This window comes from Larimichthys crocea, chromosome XI, assembly GCF_000972845.2.
Source record: "Larimichthys crocea isolate SSNF chromosome XI, L_crocea_2.0, whole genome shotgun sequence".
In the NCBI taxonomy this organism is placed as follows: domain Eukaryota; kingdom Metazoa; phylum Chordata; class Actinopteri; family Sciaenidae; genus Larimichthys; species Larimichthys crocea.
Genome location: NC_040021.1, coordinates 16,517,749 through 16,540,729, shown reverse-complemented (window position 1 = coordinate 16,540,729; position 22,981 = coordinate 16,517,749). Strand labels below are relative to the sequence as shown.

The following is a 22,981-nucleotide window of genomic DNA, read 5'->3' as shown; positions in this document are numbered from 1 at the left end:
CCTTAGACATCTCAACTGCCCAGTTAATTGAGGGCACGTTAAAAAAAGAACAAATCAACTGGAGATAATTTCCCTCTATTGTGCACAATCGCTGGAGTTTCCTCGCTGATACATCCAATTATAAGCCTTTCTGCTGCAAATTAAAGTACGAACACGTGAGCTTGGATGTTTGTAAGGCGAATATTAATTGCCTGAATATTAAGTTTTAGCATTCCCAACGTTTCTCTTTTGCACTTGATCTGGGGAATGTTTGTTTAAAGAAATGGCTAATATGAACTCCAAAAAAACTGATTATGAATGATGAAGATGAATTCTGTCATCACGCCTCATATTTTCCTCTTCATTTCTTCCCCGGATAAAAGCCGTGCAATATCATCAAGCGAGTAGAATATTTATTCTCTTTAAATGGTGAACCATGTTAGGTTTTCATTCCTCACCTCACAAAAGTCTGCCCCTGGTTGGTGCTTGAAAAATATCTATTTCTTTTCATGTTTCTCAATATTTCATATCACTTACTTTGTAGCCCTAATTTTAATAAAAGTCAAGGCGATTCTTTCCACTGGCTCTCTGCTTCTTTTGCTTTTTAAGTACTCACTACCTCTATCATAATTCACAGGTTAAAAAATTCACCAATTTAGAGAAAATACTTTCATTGAATCTTTTTGTAGTCATCTTGTGTCAGGACGTTCGAGTGGCAGGTGCGCTGCATGGAGCATCGCACTTCAACACACATAAACATTCACACAGACACGTAGAAATAACTTCCACATCAGAAAAAAACTGCCATCTGTCAGGCAAGAGTGCAGCCAAGCAATGTTAGAATCTGAGAGCTTGGGACATTGCTCTGTCATTGATGGAAAAGAAAAAGATGGATGAAACAATGAAAGAATAAACAAAAATTGTAAAGCACAGCAGGGGTGTTGCTGAGGTCCATATACATAGAGCCACAATGGGTCCCCTTCCCTTTTAATACATTTTGTCACGTACAAAAAAAAATACAAAGAACTGAATTATAAAGTAAGCACACCATCTGTAGTAGTTATTATGGTTATCATTAGGTTTTTGTAACAGTTTTCAAGTCAGAACAATCTGAAATCTCAGCCAAGAAGTGCAAGCACAGTCTGTTGCAAAATAAAAGAAACATAATCAAACTTCAGAAACATACAGGCGTACAAGTAGGTACAAAAAAGGAGAGCTGGAACAATCAGTGAATTCATCTTTTAGCTGTCAAATATCATGATTATATTAATCATAATTACATGATTGCAGTTCGCAGTGAGACATTTGGAGAGGAACCATTTTTTTCCCACTGTACTGCAGGAGTGGACTAAACCATGTGCACCTTTCAGATAGGGGGAGGAAGGCAAAATTGCTCACAGTTGAACTATGCACAGACCTTCTAAAATTGATTGTAGCTGCACAATACAAAGTTTAAAAGTAAGTTTGTTTTTAAAAAACACTAAAGGGAAAAATTGGAGAAAATTGTGCAAAATCAAACCAACAAAGAAGGAAATTTACTTCTGTCCTGTCCAGTTGAAAGGTTGTCAACCAAAATGTTCTTTTATAAAAAGGAAACGTCTTGGCAATTTACATTTGTCTTTATTCATTGCAAAGAAAAATGTTCTACCAAATCTGACTGACATCTATTTGGTAGTCTCTGCAATATCAGGCAAACTAACAGGCAGCCAGACAGACAGAAAATAACCTCCTCAGTGGAGGTAACAAACAGAGAAAGAGACGGTAAAACAGAGAGAAGGAAGAGGAGAGAAAGAGGCAGTGTGCTCTAACAGTGGTTCCTGCATTTCTTACCATTCTGCTGCCATGTTTGTTTACTTTCTCTCTGGTGTGAACATCTATGCATGGCTGCAGCCATCACATCTACGCATGTCAGCCCTCTGCACTATCACACAAACACTCTGCACAAACACACGTGCAACCACATATTCCTAAGCCTTCCTGCGCTCACACTTGGACTCTCACAATACAGCCCTTCAAGCCACATCTTAGCCTAGTTCTTTGCATAAATCCTTCTCATAAGGTCTCAGGAACTTCACAAACAGCACACAATGTGTTCACTCAGTGTACTTATTTTGTTATATATTACTAATTTCTACTTGAAATCATAGCGTTTTTAGCACATTTCTGGCAGGTTTCCTAACTCGCAAGTCTTAAAATATTCATGTTTAATTGCAACACGGCATGGTCATCAAAACCCAGCAGACTTTGAAAGTACAGCAAGAATGTTTTGCCTCTCATCCCTATCTGTCACTATGAAGATTTACGTTTGTGTATGTGCGTAAACAGATTCTCTATTTGTAGCTGTGTATGAACAGTGCACATTTTGTGTTTGCCCAGCAGCAAAGCCAGTAATGACAGCACAAATATTTCTGGCAAACATATTAAATATTATGTTGAGGAAGAGGCTTAACCAAGAGCAATATTCTTTTGATGATAAGCAGCAGTGCAAACAAAGATGGACAAATATGTCACTTATATATTCGTGTTCTCTCTCTCTCTCTCCCTCTCTTTCTTTTTTTCTTTCTTTCTTTCTCTCCGTCTCTGTTGCGTAACCACTGACGCACTCATGATCCGTGAAAAAGCGGGAATCAGTTTTGCTCGGTTGATCTCAGAGGTCAGCGGCAGAGAGAGAGAACAGAGGGAGAGGAGCAAAGAGAGCACAAGGCCAAAAGAGAGTGAAAAAGGAAATGAAGAATGGAAACATCAACAAATCACCAGGTTGGAGTGAGTAAAAATTGTTCACTGCGGCTGACAATATTTTGTGAACCTTTGCCTCATAGTCTGGGGAAGAGGAGAGGCAGGAAATGGCTTGAAGGAAGGGGACAAGAAAGAGCAGACCATAACATGACAGAGAATAATGTAATCGAAATGGAAAATGAAAATCCAAATAACAGAAAGGAACAGGGGTGTGAAGAAACAACAGAAGGAAATGACACAGCAAAGAGACGAGACATAGATAGAAGCAGAGAAATCAAGCAAAACATGTAAAGGAAATTAGAAGACAAGAGGCGATCGATTCCTCCCTCAGATTCTCGTAACAAATGTAATGAAACCAATGCAAAACCTACCTCATTCCTTAATAATACAGCTGAGAACCACAAACAGTGTTATGTGTTACCACTTCTGAACAATTTAGGCCCCAGCAGGCTCTGCTCAAATCCAAGGAGAAACTGTTACTCCAGTCAATCAGCATCCTTTCAGAAACAATGAGCTCCAGGAGGAGACCCGCAGGTGCACAGGAGGAGGTCTGTATTTACAGCTCAAATTTTCTGACTGCTTGAGTAGCAGCCGGTCAGTGCTGAAATCAATTTGACCAATGCCCTCAATTCTTAGCAACTTTGAAATCCACCCCGAGGATTGTGGTGTAGTTTCAGACTGAGTAATGAGGAGAAGCAAAGTTAAACTCAATTTCAGGGTGAGCGTCTGGCCATTAATAGCTGTTTATCAACAGGACGACCAACGCGCGCCAAGGCCAATGAGTACCAGCTGGTGCTCTGAATCCTACGTCTGAGGCATAACAGGAAAACCCGTTTCCATTGCCGTTCTGACACTGCGTGGATGCAAACAAACCAAACCTCTGATGACACACAGTGCCTGTGCCTATCTCATCATTACGAAGGACAAGGAAGGACAAATGCCTCATTCTGAAACATGCACTGATGGGTCAGAACGGTAAGAACTACATTTAGAGAGGGGAAATATTGGAAGTGGTGGTAAGATACATTTTTCTTCTTTTATCCTTTTGCGGGGTGCATGAGCAGTGAATCCTTTCAGATTCATTTGACTTAGTTATGTAGGCGAAAAAAGCATTTTGGGTTATCCTTTGAGTTACTAGCACTCGAGGGGGTTGCCTCATAATATTCTTTCCAACTGTCAACATCTCAACCATCTTAAAAGAAACTTGGAAGCTAGCAAATATGGATATAACCAAATCAGGAAATACATTCAGTACATTAACATTAACAATACAATGTGTTTTAGGAGAAACACTAAATGTAAACAGAACTTCATTTGTTTGAGAAAACTTTCACCCGGGTGCTGCAGCAATATATCATTGTTTTTCTGTAACATCATCACACTCCTGGTGGACAGTTTGAAAAAAGGATAAAAACTGATGCAGCAGAACCAGAGATGTTGTCTTTTTAATTAAAATTTGTCCCCTACATTACTCATGATGGTGAGCTAATGTAGCCTCGATCTGCTAGTCTCTGTCTGCTAGTCTCTGTCAGAGATGAGGAGCAAGCTACAGAAGAGAATGGTGAAGAAGAAGAAGAAGAAGAAGAAGAAGAAGAAGAAGAAGAAGAAGAAGAAGAAGAAGAAGAAGAAGTTTTCCATCTCCAGCTGATGCTGACTCGAGAAACATAACTTGAGGCACTTTATCAGACTTTGAGAAGCTCTTTTTTGGAGCCAAAATTCTTCCAGACCTGTAATAGAAAAAATTGGCGGTGTTCCCCTTGAGGTGAACTGTCAAACCCTGGTTCGCTCCACATGCCACTGAAAACAATGAATGACCAAAAGCAATATCTGCAGTCTACAGTGTCATTTTTGTCCAGTAGCACTGCTTACAATGACAAAGCAAACTGTTCAAATAAACAAAAGTGTAGCTGTGAATGAGTCACCAAACATACATCATTGTGGGTTGACGCACGTCAACGCATCATTATAACCCACTGGCTCATTTCCAAGCTTTGACACAAATCAGCTCTCCAGAAAAGCAACAATTTAATCACTCATTTTCCTCAGATCAGTAGATCAAACAATATCTGATGCTGTGTGACGCACTTAAACCATACAATTTGCAACAGAACAAGCTAAATATAATGCAGTATATTTCTGGCAACAAAACTTTTCTGTTGTTTATCCTTTGGGATAAATAATATATATCACTATTGTTGAGGAGAAAGTCTATTTGTAGACTATTGCTCAAAACAACTGTGTAAAAATGAATAAAACACACTGCAAACTGTAAAATATAACTGAGATATCTTTGGTTTACTTGCAAAGTCCAGTGAAATAACCAAAATGGCGAGAGGATTGACAGAGCTGTAGCCTACATAAATCCCACTGAAGCCTGGCAGCATCTGTGGACAGGCAGTGAGCACCAGCACAGCACTACCATCTTGAGCCTGACTGTGATGTGAGGCTCATGATGTCCACAGTACTTTGAACTGGAGAAACACAAGAAAGAGGAGGAGGAAAGAGGAGGAGAGAGAAAGTGAGAAAGGCTAACTAGAATACTGAGGCAGACAGAGATGAATAGGGTGGGACAAAGGCAGGGAGGAGAGCCTGAGAGAGATGGAGTCAGAGTCAGAGGAGGGGTGACAGGCAGGGAGAGAATATATATAACAGAGAGAGGGAGGGAGAGAGGCAGAAACAGAGAGGGTGTGACAGAGGCAGAGAGCAAAAATCTTGGCTGTGTGAACTTTGCGGCAGGACTTTGAGGGGATAATTGGGAAGAGTGACTCCAGAAGTGGAGAATAAATTCCCAGTCCTAAGCCTTCATGCAGGGGGGATTAGACTCGGGCAGAACTCCTCACTCCCTTTATCCATCCCACTCTTACTGCTCTGTAAAGTGGACTACTCCCCCATTGCCACATTATGTCTGAAGTAACTATGGCAGCGCTTTTTCTCAGTCCACCCTCGGAGTCCAAACTGTTTCATTACAGAATGTGACACCATTCTGTATCATCTACAGCACAGGGAGTGAGTACAATTACAGGAAACAACCTGCACAAAGGTTTTAAATTAACTCTGGATTGCTTTATTGCACAGTGTAACCAATATTTTGTCTCAGTCCACTGTGTGTGCGCGCGCTCAAGTTAAATTCTCAGTCACATTAAGCTTTTGTCATGCATATAATACATGCTTTCCTATTCAGAGGAAAACCATTAGGTAATGCTGGCAGCAAGACCTGCGGGCTGGAGCTTATGGTCTCATCTCTGACCTTGGGCTAAACTGTCAGACCCTGATGAACGCCATCCAGGTGTCCACTGAAAGCACATCATTGATGAGACATAGGGGAGGAAATAATGATGTCACACGTCAGTGAGTGCAATATGGGCCTTGGGACATTATGGTCAATGTGTGTTTGATGTTTATGTTTGTCCTATGTAAGCAGAAAACATGCTAAGCTATTTCTTTCTGTGCAGGTCCTACCAGCGGATGTTAGATTTAGACATAAAATGTAATAAATGTAAGTGGCTTAATTTCAAGATTTTCAATGTTAATTACCACACTACTTGGCCAACACTAACCGAACCATCAAGGGAACACTGTACATTTTGGACATTGTGCTGTATTGTTAAGAGTTCCACACACGGCAGAAAATAACTCAGTTAAATACATGAACCACACATATAACCTGGAATGTGATCAACTCTAGCACACCACATCTGGTCAGATTACAAACAACAGCTGATATCTTTGACTGCTTTCATACTTAGTTAAAATGAACAATTAATTATGTAAACAAGTGTGAATGTAAGCCCTGGTGATCAGATCTCATTACCTGGATGGCACATACTGTAGGTGTGATCACATTTAGAATGTCAGCTGCTAACAGGGTCTGATTAGCACTTCACAGCTCACAGTTGTATTATTCTTCCCCAAAGCACAGAAAAGTTCAAATGTAGTAGAAACCATACAACTTGCTACCAGATGAACGCAAGTGAAGGATATATTTAAAAACATCTGAAAATAGAGGTATTGTATGTCCTTGGCGGAGTCTGAACAGACTGTACATATTTGCAGGTTGAAGTGCAGCATGTCGTTAACTGGAGCAATGATGCTAACTGGAGCACAGTTGCTGGTCCACTGCCATGGCTTATAAAAAGTTTGCTATATCATCAAAGTTTTGCATCAAAAATAGTTTCAGCGTCTCTGAACCGAGAACAATCGGGGCCTCACTGATTGCAAAACAGAAAAACTTTCTCGATACAGCAGATGACCATGGGGTACATGAGGCCTCAGCCCCAGTTTTGACAGCAGGGATGACATGGTGCTCCATATTCTTCATTAGAAATATGTGGCCTCACAACAGTGACGCGCTCCCCTGGCCCCTTTATCTGCAGCACTCATTTTTCCTTCTGTCTTTATATCCCTGTTTTGCCTTCAGCCCTCTTTCCCCACTCTCTCTCCCTCTAGTCACTCCTCTTGGGTCTATTCTCTAGTCTGTTTTCCCCAGCCTCTCACTTACCGTGCTCTCTGACCACTGTGCCATTTACAGTACATACACACATCTGCAGAGACATCAATCTAATGGCACTGGGACTTGCTGTAAGGCACATTCTCATTTTTCCACATCATGATCCTAGAATTTCTCAATAAAATGTCTTGTTTTAAGTTATGTAACCTGAATATTGCCTTGGTTACATGTCTGTATATCTATAAATGTTTGTTCAGCATTTTTTTGATTAAGTAGCCACAATTTTGATCCTGATATTCATTCATTTTCCTGAGTCTGTGCCACTATGATGATAAAACAGATAGAGAGGTAATCATTCACACTTACATGTAATGTTATGAATAATCCCCCATAGGTGCCCTCAGTCTATCTCATTTGCATGTCCTTGGACAGTTGGAGGAAACCCCCATGGACTCCATATAGAAAAGGCCAGTGCTATGCCTCCAGCCTGGGTCCTTCTTGATCTGTAATGCAACAGTGCTAACAACTGAACCGCTGTGGGATGACTGGCTACACACTGATCGCCTCACTGCTGATGTGATACAAGTGTAAAGGCCGTTTCACACCGCCGCACAGCAACTGCCCTGACAACAGCCTACCTGCATGAGCGTTCCCCCCAAAAGCAAAGCGTCTTTAAAAGTGGCTGGCAGAAGTTTAGCACAGTGAACTTTGGCCGGCAAAGCAAAATCTGTGCCTCTGCACGTGGGCGGCAACATCTTCATAACTCTACCAGCATGACTGAAAGTGCTTCCCCTCTGCCGCCTTCTCTTCATTGAAAGGACTGAATGTCCATCCACAGGGACAAAACTGTGTGTTGTGTAGAACTCAGTGCTGGATGCTGTCTGAGTTTAGATGTTAGCCACTTTATTGGATTTGGGGAAGTTTACACTTAATCCCAGCAACATTACCCAAAATATCACTACACTTGCCATCTCCATCTGTTGGTCCTCGTCCTACATCTTCTCTTGTGCAGAGAAAACATTCTGTTTGAAAAGACAAACAAGAATGTACTCAAAAGCCAGATGTTTAATCAGGTTTTTGCTTGTTATACATGGCGAGTGGTCACTGACACACTTCCATTGGAGGCACGTTTCAGTCAATTTAAGTGATATCAGTCAAAACATGTGATCATAATTCACTGTCTTCCTCCATCTAGAGGAAGGAGGCACAAACAAACATGTACAACACGCATGACCACATACATACACGCACGCACAACTACACAGTGTATCACATGGCTTTGATAAATGAGTAATGAGGATATTCTCTGCATGATTGCAATATGCAGGCCACTGCCATGACATCATTCAAAAGCAGCCAAATGTCGGGTCAAATTCACCAATCAGCTCCTTTTCAACAGGCACAGAACTGTCACATCCAATTAAGCACATACACACACAAATGTAACTGCACCTCATCTTCACGTAGACCGACTATTATTAATATTTACTCTTTGTAAAGACACTAAATAATCCATCGTAGGAGTTACACTCGTCATTTTAAATTAATTGATAATCAAGTGAAATCACTTAATCTCCAGCACTGACACCATATTTCTTTCCATCTCCACTCATCTCTCTGCCCAATCACTCATCCTTCATGCAACAGTAAATGTGGGCGCTCGTTAGCTGGAAAGTCAGTTGATTTTTGCTTTCTCTATCAAACACACAGACGAGCATTTGCACATGATGAGCTCTAATGAACACACATGGTGAATGATTATCCAGTGGCAGCACAAGCTCAAACCCAGCACACGTGCACACAAACCCAAACACACAGACACGCACGCACTCAGCTCTTGCAGCGCAGATAAGAAGAGTACAGTAAGGAAAAAGAAATTGCTGTACCTTTGTTTCTACCTACAGTTTTGAAGAGCAGAAAGGATCCGTAGAGATTAAAGAGGGAAGAGTGTCATCCCGCACAGCGCGCCAGAAAAAGACAGCAAAAAGTGGGGATAAGCTATTGTTAGTCTACAGTAAGCCTGTACACTGCCAACTGACATTTCCATGCAAAATACTGACAATCATGCAAATGGTGGGGGAAATGAGAAAGAAGCGCACATAAGCAGCACACAACTGACACTTCACAGGCATCATTTTATCAGTTTTCTCTGTTTTTTGGTGAATTACATCACTACACAAAGATCACTTCAGAAAGATGTAAGTACAGTACTTGAAGCTTGGCGACCCCTTGAAGTTCATGCAGTGGCCTCCACTGGTCATGGCTAGTTTTGTTTGTGGCAAAATGGAAACAAAGAGCAAAGTCGTAATGCTCTGTGTACTAAGAAGCCCATGAGGGAAAAGTTTACAACATGGGTAATATAATAGCTTTTAAAGTTGAACTCATTTTCTGAAGTTATTTCTGTGTGAATGTTTACTGTTAGGAATGTTAGTGTGGCCAGGCCATAACACAGATTAACACTGGACAATTCTGCCAAAATTACGTTCAATGACGTCCAACTTGCCCACTTTTTTAAGGACCATAGGACATCATTGAAAGCTGCATAACAGCTTCTAAATGCTCCTGGAGTCAAGGTTGTGTTGTCAACTGCACTTAAATTTGAATGATCAAAACCTAACTTTAAATCTACACTTTTATGCAAAAGTAGAAGAGAAGTCCTTGAGGTGCTTAGATGAAAATGGAAATTTGAACTACTTAAACTTCAGTCTGCAGTATGAAAGTTTGACTGACTACATGCCCATTCACCACACCAAGCTCTAGACCCTTTCTTCTGAATACATTACTTCCTACAAAGGCACTAAATGCAAATTATGCGCTGCAGTGGTCCAATATGAACATAATTGCAAGGGTTTCTCCTACATGTACCTTACCTAACCATGAGACTTTTTGTTCCTTATTTTATTATTTCTCTATTTCTCTCTACTTTCCATACTCCTCTTCTTCCTTCCCTAAGCTGTCTTCCCTAATTCTAATGATTTTCTTATCCACCCTTCTGCTTCCCTTGTTTTCATCCCGTCCTCCCTCCCCCACCCTGACGCTGCAGAGGTCGAGCAGGAACCGCGGCGTGTGTCACTGCGTGTTAGCTGTAGAACTGAGAACAGTACACAATTATGTAATACACAGAAACCTGGGTGAGGAGACACAGAAGCATGGAGAGACAGAGAGAGAGTGAGGCAAAGGTGAGACGAGGAACATGCCATGCCGCCGTGCACCCCTCCCCATCGACGCACACACGCGCAGACAAACCCTCCCACTTCTCTGCAGCAACAATGGGAGTATTGCAACACACAAATGCACACGGACAGGTAGTGGAGGCACAGGGTGTAAAATTACGCCCCAAAACCAAGCCAGGCGATGAGCGAACAAAAAAAACCCAATAGAGCTTCACAAAGAAAAGAGTACCTTGCTCTGCCTTCAGGTGTGCGAGGCCTTGAAGAGAAAAAAAAACAGAGAGGGACAGAGAGAAGATTTCAGCAACCGCACACCAATACTACAGTTGTATTGTCATTATGCATGCTTTGCATGATTGCAAACCATGACTATCACACTAAAAGCAAAGCTTTCCCAAGTGCATTTGAAAGCTTTCTGTTGAAACAGACAAATGACTAATAAAGAGAGTACCACACTTTGTGAATATTAAATAGCTCTGCCAGTTGTTTACTGAATAAACAGCAATTAAAAATGGCATTACTAGATTGCTAGTACATTTTTTGTTTTCCTTTTAAAGATGAATGCATAAATATTTTAACAAATTACATAACTTTATCTGAAATGAAAAACTGTTTGGCTACAATTTAACTGAAATGCTTTCTAGTCCTTGAGACTCACCTGGTTTTCTCTGGACTGCTGTGGAGTTGTCAGAGGAAAAGAGAGAGAAAGCAAAGAGAAGTCCTGCATTAGCAACACACTACAGCTTTGTTTGCATGTGGCTCTAACATGCAAAACATACCACACACTTCTAAGCATTGTGTCTCCATGTAAGAAGCAAAGAGCTGCCCCTTGACATGCCTGATCAAAACAATTACTTAAGTATTAATCCCTGTGGAGAGAAACACATGAAATTTCATCTGTCCCATCTTCTCAGGGAATCAGATTGACGTTGCACCTTTGTCAAACAACTCTTTCACATTTCGAATATCGTTACAAAAACATAATATTCCACATCTTGTATCACACAGAGGGCCTCACATACAAAAAGGAGACATGAATCCATGAGGATTTATGGTGTTGTGAGGTTTGTGGATCTTTGAGATGCTGCTTTTCAGACCCATATCTTTCTCCTCCACCTCCTTTAACCCACCCACCCAACTCTCTCTGAACCGTTGACCCAAATTCAACACAACCCTTGTGATCTTTTTCAGGAGAATGCTCACTGTGGGATTCTGTACTTCACAGCATGGCGTGGCAAAAAAAAGTCAAATAAAATAAGCCACGCTTTAAGCTTCATCTCTTGCGGCAAACATCCTCACCAGGATCCCACCCGTGCAGGACACCTTGTGGGTATGAAACATGACACTGTGATTTGGGGCACATGAAAGATCATATCCATGATCTCTGTCTCCATGCTGTCTCTTTTAAACCTGCTGCTTGTCGCCTAAAATGAATATTGAGAGATTTCTGTAATCAGAGCCACTCGAGAGCATCAAGGACTGACATGAGGAAACGGAGCAAATCTTAATTAAAACAGACTACTTTAGACATTTTAAGTGTCGGCTCTCATTCACAATATCTGAAAATAATATGACTCAGTGCTGTGCCTTGATCTCTGCTCAGGCTGCACAGAGGCCTGGCCTGTTTCCCACCTCTGGATATAACTGGGGATTTTCATGCTTTATTTATTAAGTCTTTGTAAAACGTTAGATTTAACAAACTCAGCAGAGGACATAAATACCATTTAAGAGAAGGTGCAGAGAGGCAAATACTGTAGAAGGAGCTGGTGCAGGTAAGATGAGTTTTTTTTTTCCCTGTGTCTGTCTTTAGGGATTCCAAAATGGCTGCTACTTCTCTCCTCCCACATGAGAAGGATGACATTGGGAGAGGAAAAGGAAGGACGAAACATGGAAGTGGGGGGAGGGTGGGGTGATGGTGGCCAGCTGATGGACAGCGGCACAGCTCCAGCTCTCGAGAACTGGGGAGGGGGACTTAGGACCAGGCACATGTTTTTTTTTTTTTTGTTTTTTTTTTCCTGACTGTGCAAATGCTTGTGCTCAATAAGCATGCATATACTGTGTGTGCGTGTTAAACGCTCAGTTTCCCATGTAGATAAAGCCCTTTCTCTTGATGCGACAGCGCCCAGAACAAGCCAATGTGCTGTGGAGCACATGTGGTCCGAGCGTAATCCTCTGCTCTATTTTACCAGCAGCTTCACCACTCAAATCCAAACATCATTTTCAGCTTGGGCACTAGACACAAATGCCCTCTGTACTGGAATCAGGCGAGTCCCTGCACCATTTTTTCCTTTTTTTCCCCCCTGACCTACTTTTTATAGTAAGATTATTGTAACTGTCATTTTTTCCATGTCTGTTTATTAATCCCCAAAGCTAAGCCTGAAGGCACCATTTTAGCACTTGCTTAACAGTTTGCTTGCCCTAGCCTTCAATTACTAGCCTTCAATCAAACCAGTGAATATTTTTTAAAGGTAAACCAGTCATTACAAATGCAGCATGAGGGAATGCTACAGAGGAGAGAGATCGTTTTACATATTCATTAAACAATCCAGTGTAGCTCTTAATAACCTTGACCTTATGCATATCTCATTGTAACTGGAAAACCCTAAGGTATTCGAGAGACTTCATAATGTCACCCCCATTAATTTAATTTAACTGAATGAGGGACAATATCCAGGTCATTAGCATAAAAGATACTGATATTTGCACAGCTAATAACAGCAGCAGAATCACGTTGGTATTAAAGATGACTCTGCACAAAGAGGTGGTTTAAGAGTTATCAACGGCGCGCAGGACCACAGGCCGAAGCCATGGCGATGGATTTGCCTGCCAAAGTCGACACGTGTGGAGAGCGAGTGGTGTGTGGTGTCTAATTTCAGCTCATTGCCCTGACACAGTTAGTCACACTGATACATCCTGATCCACATGGGAGGAGAGGCTGAACATGTGTTTTATGGCCAACTGTTTGTGGTGCTAAGCTGCTAGCCGAGCTGGACAGTTTGAGGAAGAGCTGCAGGTGCTCGCAGGAAGAGAGGGAGGCTATCTCATGATTGTCACTGCTGTGAAATAATGATGCTTCTGCAGGAGGCTAACTCAGCTGTCCCATGATGCCAGAAATGCACAGCAAAAATGGGCAAACACCGTGGGAATATGGATGGTTTTTTTGTTTTTTGTTTTTTTTTCTAGTGGCACAAACAGACTCTACCCTACTTCCCCATTCCATGTCTCATCTCACATGTTAATTCTGCCCACTCCTCACATTTTCCCTTCTAGGCCAGTGGGCTAGCAGGCTACTATTAGGAATACGGCTGGCAAAATGCTTCCGAGGCCCGGTCCACTCAGTCAGTCAGCCATCTGCCCATTTTAACGAGCAGCTCCAGGGCTCGTTGCTCCCCGCCTATGTGTGTATATGTTTGTGTGCACCAGTGTTAATGTGAAATGTGTGTGAGTGCACGCATCAGAGGCCCGGGCCACGCAACCTGATAATGTAACACATAAATATCCACACGTTTGACAGATTGCTTCCATTGCTCGTTAATGTACGGCACGATCAACAGTATGCTGACAGAGACAGGTGTGCATTTGTGCACATCTAACTGCAGTTAAACTGGCGGAATCTGATGGCTCTGAATAGCCCCTGAAAACATTAGGTGCTTGAGGTTGGCTTGAACAACAAGTATTAAGACACTTGTAGACATGTGGACATAACAATAAAAAAAAATCCTGCTGGCTTGCCATGGACAGTTTAAATTGACGGTGGTGTTTGTGAAGGCATTTTCCAGGCAAATTAGCCATCTCTGTTCTCATTATCCCCCTAATTATGGTTCCCTGTCTCTGTGGCATAATCAACAATCAGCCACATCAGTTAATGGGAAGGCAGAAAAGAGCAGCAGTCGGATCAGCTGGGGAGCTAACGTGACTACCCTTCCTGCTTTGCTCTTTTATTGCTTAAAAAAAAAAGATGGAGATACGGTGTGCAAATAAACGTGTTTGAATGTGAGGGAGACACTGACGGAGACGGAGTGAGCAGGGTTTGGTTCTTGTCCAACGGCTGACCTCCTGGGACAAATTGGGGTACAATAGGCCTGTGGTGAATTCACTCGTCACACTGTCTCTCCCCCCGGGGCTGAGATATGACCATCTCTGTGGCTGTCTAAGCTGTCTGGCTGAGTCACAAGCGCACTCTTAAAATCGTGGTTGTCTTAACACGAGGATGTCACAGTTCTCCTGCCAGCTCTCAGACAAATGGACCACCTCCTCCTCCTCCTTCATCGACTGTTCGACAGAGGCAATGAGCAAATGGGATGAAGCGAAAAGGGGGCAAGTCCATCCGCTTGACTGCTCTGCAACCAGTACATCGCGTGCCGTCCTGAACAATGCCACAAGCTAGCGCATTGGGATTTAAGCTCCAAACAGCTTTGTTTGAGCAGCAAATGATAGGACATCTCATGAAACCAAACACAGGACGGAAATCTCAAAGACTTACTCTAAAACCTAAATGGTGACAAAACATCTTCAGACACAGTTTCAAATAGCTTGCAAACAGTGCTGTCGCATTCAGTGAGCATTCCCCTGATTTCTAGCAAAATGGAGTCATCCCCAAACCATGTCAGTGAGATGTAGACAGGCAGGAAGTGGGTCAGCGGTGGAGGAAATTTGACATGGGTCTGTTCACACAAGTTATGCTTTACAGTCCATACATAAAGGAAAAGAGGTAGGCTTGTAAGATTATAGTGAAATTCTGTGGATTACTGAATATGAAAATTGAAAGGATTATGTGGAGGATGCAGTACCAAAAAAAAGAAGAAATTAAGTTATTCTTGGCATCAGCAAGTTTGCTTCAATGTTTTGAAAGGTACAGGCTTTAACATTAAGCAGCCCTCAACCAGCAGAAGGGCCAGCCAAAAAGTGAAAGTAGTTCACTGTACAGTACAAGGATTTTTTATTTATTTATTTTTTTTTGTATTTGCTGGGGAGGGGGGGGGGAGATCCAGTGGTAACTTTTAAAAATGGGTCCAGCATTATATCACTGTCACTGGGCTATTTGGGCTATTTTGCTTTCTGAAAAAGTCAGTATGATATCTTTAAAGGTGTGGAGATAGAACAGGATAGAATAATGTCAAAGCGCTGCATCTCATTACACCCCCTCCCAAAAAGAGATGACCTTGGCACAAAAGCAGAGGAAAAGTAGATGGAGTTGTTTCTTATCCAAACATTGTGTGTACCTTCAGGTCCCTGCACCACCTTGCAAGAGCTGAATACATTTAACGGAGAAAAGAGAACTGAGTGTTGTAGTTTCAGTCATATCAGCTAATACCGTATCCACTGCTTCCTCATCAAAAGTAATAACTGTGAAGGGAGAGGAAATGCTGAGCACATCACCTCCAATTTAACTCCCACATGAAATTTGAAGACTTCCTGAAAGAAGCTGTCAGAGCAACAAAGAAATATTCTGATTCTATGACACCATGACATGATCTGAACAATATATGATGCAAAAAGTAAATATGAGGGGTTAATATGAACATTTCTTACCGAGACAGACATCAGACCTTCTGTTAGGTCAGTTGTAAATTTGTGAGGAATCCCTCTGAATTTTTTACAGAGATTTTAATCAATATTCAGCGCTTGACACAGAAAGCTCTGGAGCCAGCCCTCTTACCTTCTGTGCAGTATCGACCTACATATCCTGTTTTGGAGCAGTCACAGTAGGTTTCTCCATCTGCCAGCGAGCAGATCCCTCCATTCTCACAGGGGTTCTCTGTGCAAAGGCCCATCATCTCCAAGCGTACTTTCTGACTGTTGATGAGCGTGGGCAGCTTACTCCCATAACTGAGGTCTGTGATAATTCCCTTGAATGGTGGTAGCTCACGGACAGATGGCAGGGTGATGGCAGAGGTACGGATGTCTCCTGGGAGCCCTCCGAGGAAGAGGTCACTGACAATCTTCATGAACCGTCGCTGGGGCCGCACATCCTCCGTCTTGGTCTGGCCATCCACTGCCAAGCCAGTCCGCAAATTGTGCCGGTTGATGGCGGCAAAGTGCCAGCGGCTGTCGTTGACCATCTTGTCAGAGGTGATGGTGGTCTCAGCGCAGTCGATGCTGATGTGAAGCTGAAGCTTGCCCTCGGACACCGCCAGAAGCAGAAAGTCGCAATATCCGCCATCGTCGAAGTAGAGCAGCAGGCCTTCTGATTGTGAAGTCTTGAACTGAAATGTCAGGTCACTTCTGGAGCTGGCGTCCCAGCGCAGGTAGCGAGCCCACTGACCTTCAGAGCCAGTAAACTCCAAACCTACACTCAGGCCCAGCACGGTACTTAGCAGCAGGAGGACATGCCCAGGTAGGCTGTTGGGATTCATTGTAGAGAATAACAAGACGCACCAGAAGAGGGTTAGAACTGGGGATAGATCCTCAAAGTGACAATAACATCTGATTATGGCTGTGTTCCAGGATTTATCTGCTGAACCTTATATTCCACATAGATAATATTAGAGTCAAGCAGAGAATGCAATATCCGTTTTGTTTTATTTTCAAGGCAAATCTAATGTTGATAATGGACGGAATCAAATCTTCTCAGCCAGGTCTATGCAGCTGTATATGTGAAAATATCCAATTTCCACACAAAGTGGACAGGTGCAAGTGCTAAGATGAAGATGATCCTTTGTGTGTTTTGTCAGTGATTCAGAGCTGCATCTTGCGATTTTTCCTTGAGGCGACTTCCTGGATTGAAGCACACAACCTTCATCGTTGGTTCAGTTCCGTGCCCCATGGTTTGATCTCCAAACTCCAAACCTTCAGACACACCTTTGAGAGAACTGCAAAAAAAAACAAAAAACAGATCACTTTAAACTCACTGTCATTTGGCATGACAAAGGAGCCACCTGGAAATGAGATAAGTGATGTGCTTCACTCGTAATGAAAAATGGATCTAATCTCATGCTACACAATATATTAGCTCTGCAAACAGATCATTTATGAAACATAAAATGTTCCGTTTTGATTGACACTGCTTGAGAGAGACGTTGATTCAACTTTTAGGCAGCTTTTGTAGTGGTGTTACATCATATTAGCATTTGTGTAATTAGGTCAGTTCAAATTTTAAAATATCTCATTCAAAAGTAGCATAGCAGAGAAAGCAGTGCAAGCTTGGCTTACAGATAAACAAAATCATGCCAATGAGTCTAGATCAAGCAGTAAAAGGATATCGAGAGCACCACTCAATACAAATCTGACTCTCCATGTGGCCATTAAAGACCACTAAATAACCACTATTAACATCCATTAAAGGTTTACGAGCATTTTATGCAGGGTTCCATTTCTACCAATTACCCATTTTATTTGAAGATCAACTCAAATAATTGTCGAGAGTTTTAAAGCCTCAATTTGAGATTTAAATTCCCAGGTAGTGGCGACACAATAGCGAATTTTTTTACGACGCAAAAAAAGAAAACATCCAGTAGACTGCTGTTGCTGATTCTGTGATGAGTGAATATCCATTGAGGTGAGCCAGAACATGTGTTAAGCCTCAGACGTTAGCCTGCTATCTGTAAGGGCCTGCTGGGATCCTGATAAATATGACTAATTATCCACCGCCACTCTCTCTCTCATTTGCATGTCTTTGGGGGATTACAATCATAAACAGCTATTCAGAAAGATGTTAGGATGGTAGCACTTCATATTCGAATCCCACCACTATTAACATTTTTTAAATTTCCTTCCAGTGAATACACATTCAGATGCTTTCTATCACCGAAACCTGGATGACGCTGGTATGGAATATTAAGTAGCTCACCAGCCCTTGCTTTTCTACACCTGTACTCATTCAGTTCTGTTTAAATTTGCTCAGCAGAGCTAGAAATGATTCACATAGAGAAACCTTATATGTGTGTGTACTCTTCCAGCCCTTTGCCCTTGCAATTGTTTTGGCAGTGGGCTGCCCACCAGACAAACGCATTGTCCAATCATGACAGTAGCACAGAACCATGCAACACAATAGGCCCTTTAACCACCTGCCCTGAATAGTTAATCTTGCTGCAGCAGGCGAGCTATTGAATTCTAGTAACTGATACCTATGCTAATGCACTGTGTGTGTGCACGCATGTGTGTCCCTGTGCAGGAGCGAGTACGTGTGTCTGTGTGTGTATGTATGTGTGTGTGTGTTGTCTCTGACAACACTAGGTTGCCTGGATAGATCACTGTCTTTGTCTGAAGAGTGACTTGGTGAGACAGCAGAGAGGTTAAAAGGTTCTGTGTGGCTAAAATAACCCTGAACACAGCTGTGTGAAGCAAACACAACCAACTGTAGACTAAATGTGCTTTGTGTGTCCCTTCAATAAGCAAAGCTCGATATGCCTATGAAACCTGAGATATCGGTCTCCTATGAAAACTGGCCCTTGCTTCTATTCAATTAACACGAGTTATTGTGTGTATTGCCTAAGTGAGGCATCAGGTGTCCCTGTCAGCCATGGACGTGACAGGGGAGGCTAACAATGCTAGCGTGTTTTCTGTCAGTTAACTAAAGCATTATTGGTAGGGATGTAACGATGCATCATGACACGATTAAAAATCGGTACAAATGCGTGACGATTCGCACTGGTTGACAGAAAAAATGAGTCGCGATTCTTCGCGAATGCAAGAGAAGTAGGATAAGTTCTTTTTCTTCTTTTTCTAAATTAGAAATAGGTTACTTTATCTTAAAGAAAGTCACTGATTCATTTGTTTAACGTCAGACATCAAGTCACGTGACTTACGTCACTACGTAGGTAGAGCGAGCGAAGACATGGCGACAGTAGAAAATAGCTTTGAAATAGAGGATGCACAGAGGTTTTAAATCACCTGTGTGGCGGCATTTTGGATTCCTTATATACACAAATACTACCGGTGAGAAATGGACAGACAAAACCAAAAACAGCATGTAAATATTGCAAGAGACTGCTAACATATAGTGGCAACACGAGCAACATGCAGCAGCATATTAGCCGCCACCACAGTGAGAAGCAAAGTAACGTTACGCCACCTCGTGAGCGAAAATTGCACATTACACCAGTTTACTTGTAAGATTGTTTCCAAAGAAAGGAGATATTTTTCATGTATTTTCTTGTTTAGGATGACCATGTAAGTTGCACTTTTTTATAAGAGAACACAAATGTTTGAGATTTTCTGTAAAGAAAGCACCTAAGATTTTTTTTTTTTCTACAAATAAAGAGATTATTTTATTTGGTCATAATTTGTCTGTAGCTCATTTTAAAAAAATTAAATAAAAAAAAAACGTGAGAAAATCGTATCGTGAACAAAAAATCGTGAACCGTATCGACTCGTGAGTTGAGTGTATCGTTACATCCCTAATTAATGGGGGGCTATTTTTTTCCTCCAACGTAAGACATGTTTGGTTACAACTTACATTTAACCCCAAATAAAACATTTTTAATTAGTTTACAGCGTACGTATGAAAAATGACTTGACATCTGACAAAGTAAAAGATGCTCATACCGTTTTTCACAGCAGCCATTTTGACATGAAACGGTATGGTCCACGCAGGTGTTTTCAATTATACTAAATAGGGCTCAGTTCCATTTAGTTGCAGCAGAGCCTTTTCAGGTGAGCTGACATGAAGCACAGCAGCACCAAAACTCTGTCTGACCTGAATAGGACGGAGCCCTTAATTAGTATCACAGGTAACACCTGTGTTTACACTACTACTACTACTTGATGACAAAATGGCTGCTCTGAAACAGGGTCTATATTTAACTGTTCACCTGCTGGATAGAGCCAAACGGGGCTTAGCCCGCAGGCTAAGCTAAATGAGGCTAACGTGGCGAAAAAGTCCAATTTCACATTTATCTGACACTTTCCCTCACAGACTTGTTATGAAACATGCCCTTCAGCTAATCCCAACCATAGCACCCCTTGCACGCAAAAAAAATGCTAATTAAGAAGCTATTTTTAGCTACTTAAAGAAGTAAACATGTGTTTTTTTTTGTTTTTTTTTAGCATACACAGGAACTTTAATCTCTGCTCAGTAAAAAGAAGCAGGCCACCCGCCCACTTGAAAATGTAAAGGTATATCTACCTTGACGTCCTCGACCCTCAGCAGTAACGTTAGCTAGCTCTTGTTCTTCGTAGACTTCTAAGTATGCGAGAATAAGCACATATTTTCCGGGATATATATACACGTTGAATTATTAAATAGAGCAGGATATGAGATGACCTGCACGGGATACCGTCACTGGACATAAATGATGCATTGATGCATCTAGCGTCGGTGCTGCAGATTTATTGACATGTTTTGTAATATAACCTAGTCCCCATCACCCACTGGAGACCCCCTCTGTCCCCCGCTGTGCTCCCTGTCCATCATAAACTGCAGCCGGGAGGAACGATTTAATCCGACATCAGTCACAGCATACGAGTGTATGCTACAATGGGAATACTGTGTACAGACCTGCTGGTCTACTGCTTAGACAAAGTGAGGTTCAGGGACCAGCAGGGGGTCTTTAGGGGGGGGGGGCCCAAGTGATCAACAAAAATAAATTATCATAATTGTTGATTATTTTTATTTATTTAGCATTTCCATTCACAAGACAATGGGAATGTGTCTGGGTGGAATATCTCTAAATATCAGATGGACAAATAAAACTTATTTGGAATGGTCTGCCCTTTTCAAGGAGATTTCAGCTGCACAAACTTCATCACAGCAGCATCATTTTCATAACCACCAGGCCTTTGTCGTCACAGTATGAATGGACACGTTAAAATTGTCCTTCTGGCTGCAACTCAATGAACATCTGTGCGAGAATCTGATGATACTACTATTTCACCGTATATGCTTCAGATGAGAGAAATAGCTCACAATATGACAGAATAAATGATGTAATTTCACAGGTTGTACATCACATGTGATTAAAATAGCCAACAAGCCAGGAACAAAGGTGGGCACCGTGTCTCAGTCAACTCTGCAGTAAAGATTAAATTAGTTCTTGCAGGAATATTAAATTATATTGATCTTTATAGTGGAATTCTGGTTGGATCTGTCAATCCCACACAGACATGCTTTCTCTAAAAGAGTGCAATAACCGCCGTTGGCATAGATCAGAAGGTGATTTTAATCAGTTATGGGAATATTCAAAATCTCCAGCAGAAAGTAAAGCCCTTAAAACCGAGTAGAAATCCGACCCGCAGCCCTGCACCGATGAATAAAACAGCGGGCAACATTTTCCAGCAGCGCTCCAGCTTTCCCCCTGCTCCTCGCACGGTGGCAGTCTGACTGTTGCTCAAGGGTTTACAAGCCCTTTGCTTTAATAAATTACCAAGCGAAATTTGAACAGGAGTCCGGTTTACATGTGAAAGAAATCATCCGTAAATCAGAAGAAGTTAGGGCTGTTTCTGCTTTGGTGTTTAACGTGTAATGTACAGAGCTCTCCCCGCTGAGAGACGCGATTCAGTGAGCTGAAACTTTCCGTCTTCACTCAGTCACCGCAAAATATATTTGTCACAAATTCACCACTGATAAGTCAACGTGGACTCTCGAGTGTATTCTCCCCCGCACACACACACACACACACAAAGTCACCCACTCTCCAGTGATTAAACTGCGGGTTTCAAACTATTCATCCAAACCATCCCATTGCACTTAAATCCCCCATCTCAGCCCAAACTCACCAATTCCACACTAGATTCACAGAAAAGGAAAATTCTTGCAGGGAAACTTCAAAAATCTAACGACATAAATACCTTCACGGAACACATAACGCATGAAGAACGTCTTAAATAAAAGGAATAAAAAAATATATATATACACGAATAGCCCAGTTTTAATCTGCTCCTACCTTTTCGTACAGGGAGACGATTCCGGACGGATAAAGCCTATGTATAAATATAGCAAATTATAATAATCCGAAGCAAAATTCCATCAAGAAACCGTAGTTTTTTTTTTAAATTACAGTCTGCCCGGGGCGGTGAGATGCTGATGCTGGTGATGAGGAGGTTATTATAAGTGAGGCGCGGTGGAGGGAAAGGCAGCGGTCCTCCTTCCTCCGGCTCAGTGAACGCGCATCTCTCAGCTCGGCTCACTCAGCGCAACTGATAATGGGCCCCTGGATTTCTCCCACACTGACGCTCTGACCCGCCTTCTGCACAGTTCTCTGCACAGTGGGGGGAGAGAAATATTCAAATTGGAGAGAAAATAGCCCCTCAGGACAAATTACCAATAATGAAAACTCTTTGTTCCTTATTCTTAGATTCGATTTAATATGTAGTTTCCAGTGATAGTGATATAATACTATCTGCGCGCTAGAATTATGAACAGGACAAGGCGCACATGACATATAAATGCACACTCAGTGCCCAATGCATGACAGCGATTTTTTTTTTACATACATTTTGCACAGCCATTTATATGTTTTTGTGGTTTGTCTGTGGCTAGATCTGTTCTAATGGTGACCAGGAATTTTACACATTCGTTTAAAAAACGGCTAAACCGGAGAAAAGAATGAAAATGTGTTGTTTTATTGTGAAATTCCAACTATGTTGAATATGCGTGGAGCACGTATCAGGAGTTCAGCACCTCGGACAGCACCCACACATCGGGACTACATACAACAACTCCGTCCAGGGTTCAGCACCCTGCGTCCAGCACCTTGGACAGCACCTCGAA

At 42.0% G+C, this 22,981-nt stretch overlaps 1 protein-coding gene across 12 annotated transcripts in view; it reads right to left on the bottom strand.

Moving 5' to 3' along the window:
• The window catches only part of nrxn3b (neurexin 3b), a 272,252-nt gene extending 249,825 nt beyond the window's left edge, over positions 1-22,427 (bottom strand). For 6 of the 12 annotated variants that reach the window (XM_027284467.1, XM_027284474.1, XM_027284473.1 and 3 more), the window contains exons 1-5: positions 22,155-22,421; positions 15,992-17,144; positions 10,991-11,008; positions 10,565-10,591; positions 9,049-9,060 (exon numbers count right to left, since the gene is read on the bottom strand). In XM_027284467.1, the coding sequence (XP_027140268.1) occupies positions 9,049-9,060; positions 10,565-10,591; positions 10,991-11,008; positions 15,992-16,688 (754 nt within the window). In that variant the 5' untranslated portion in view covers positions 16,689-17,144; positions 22,155-22,421. Of the gene's footprint in view, positions 1-9,048; positions 9,061-10,564; positions 10,592-10,990; positions 11,009-15,991; positions 17,145-20,398; positions 20,722-22,154 lie in introns of those variants that run through there. The other 6 variants (XR_003463220.1, XR_003463221.1, XM_027284469.1 and 3 more) reach the window with 4 other exon arrangements.
• Between the last annotated feature and the right edge of the window lie 554 nt (positions 22,428-22,981).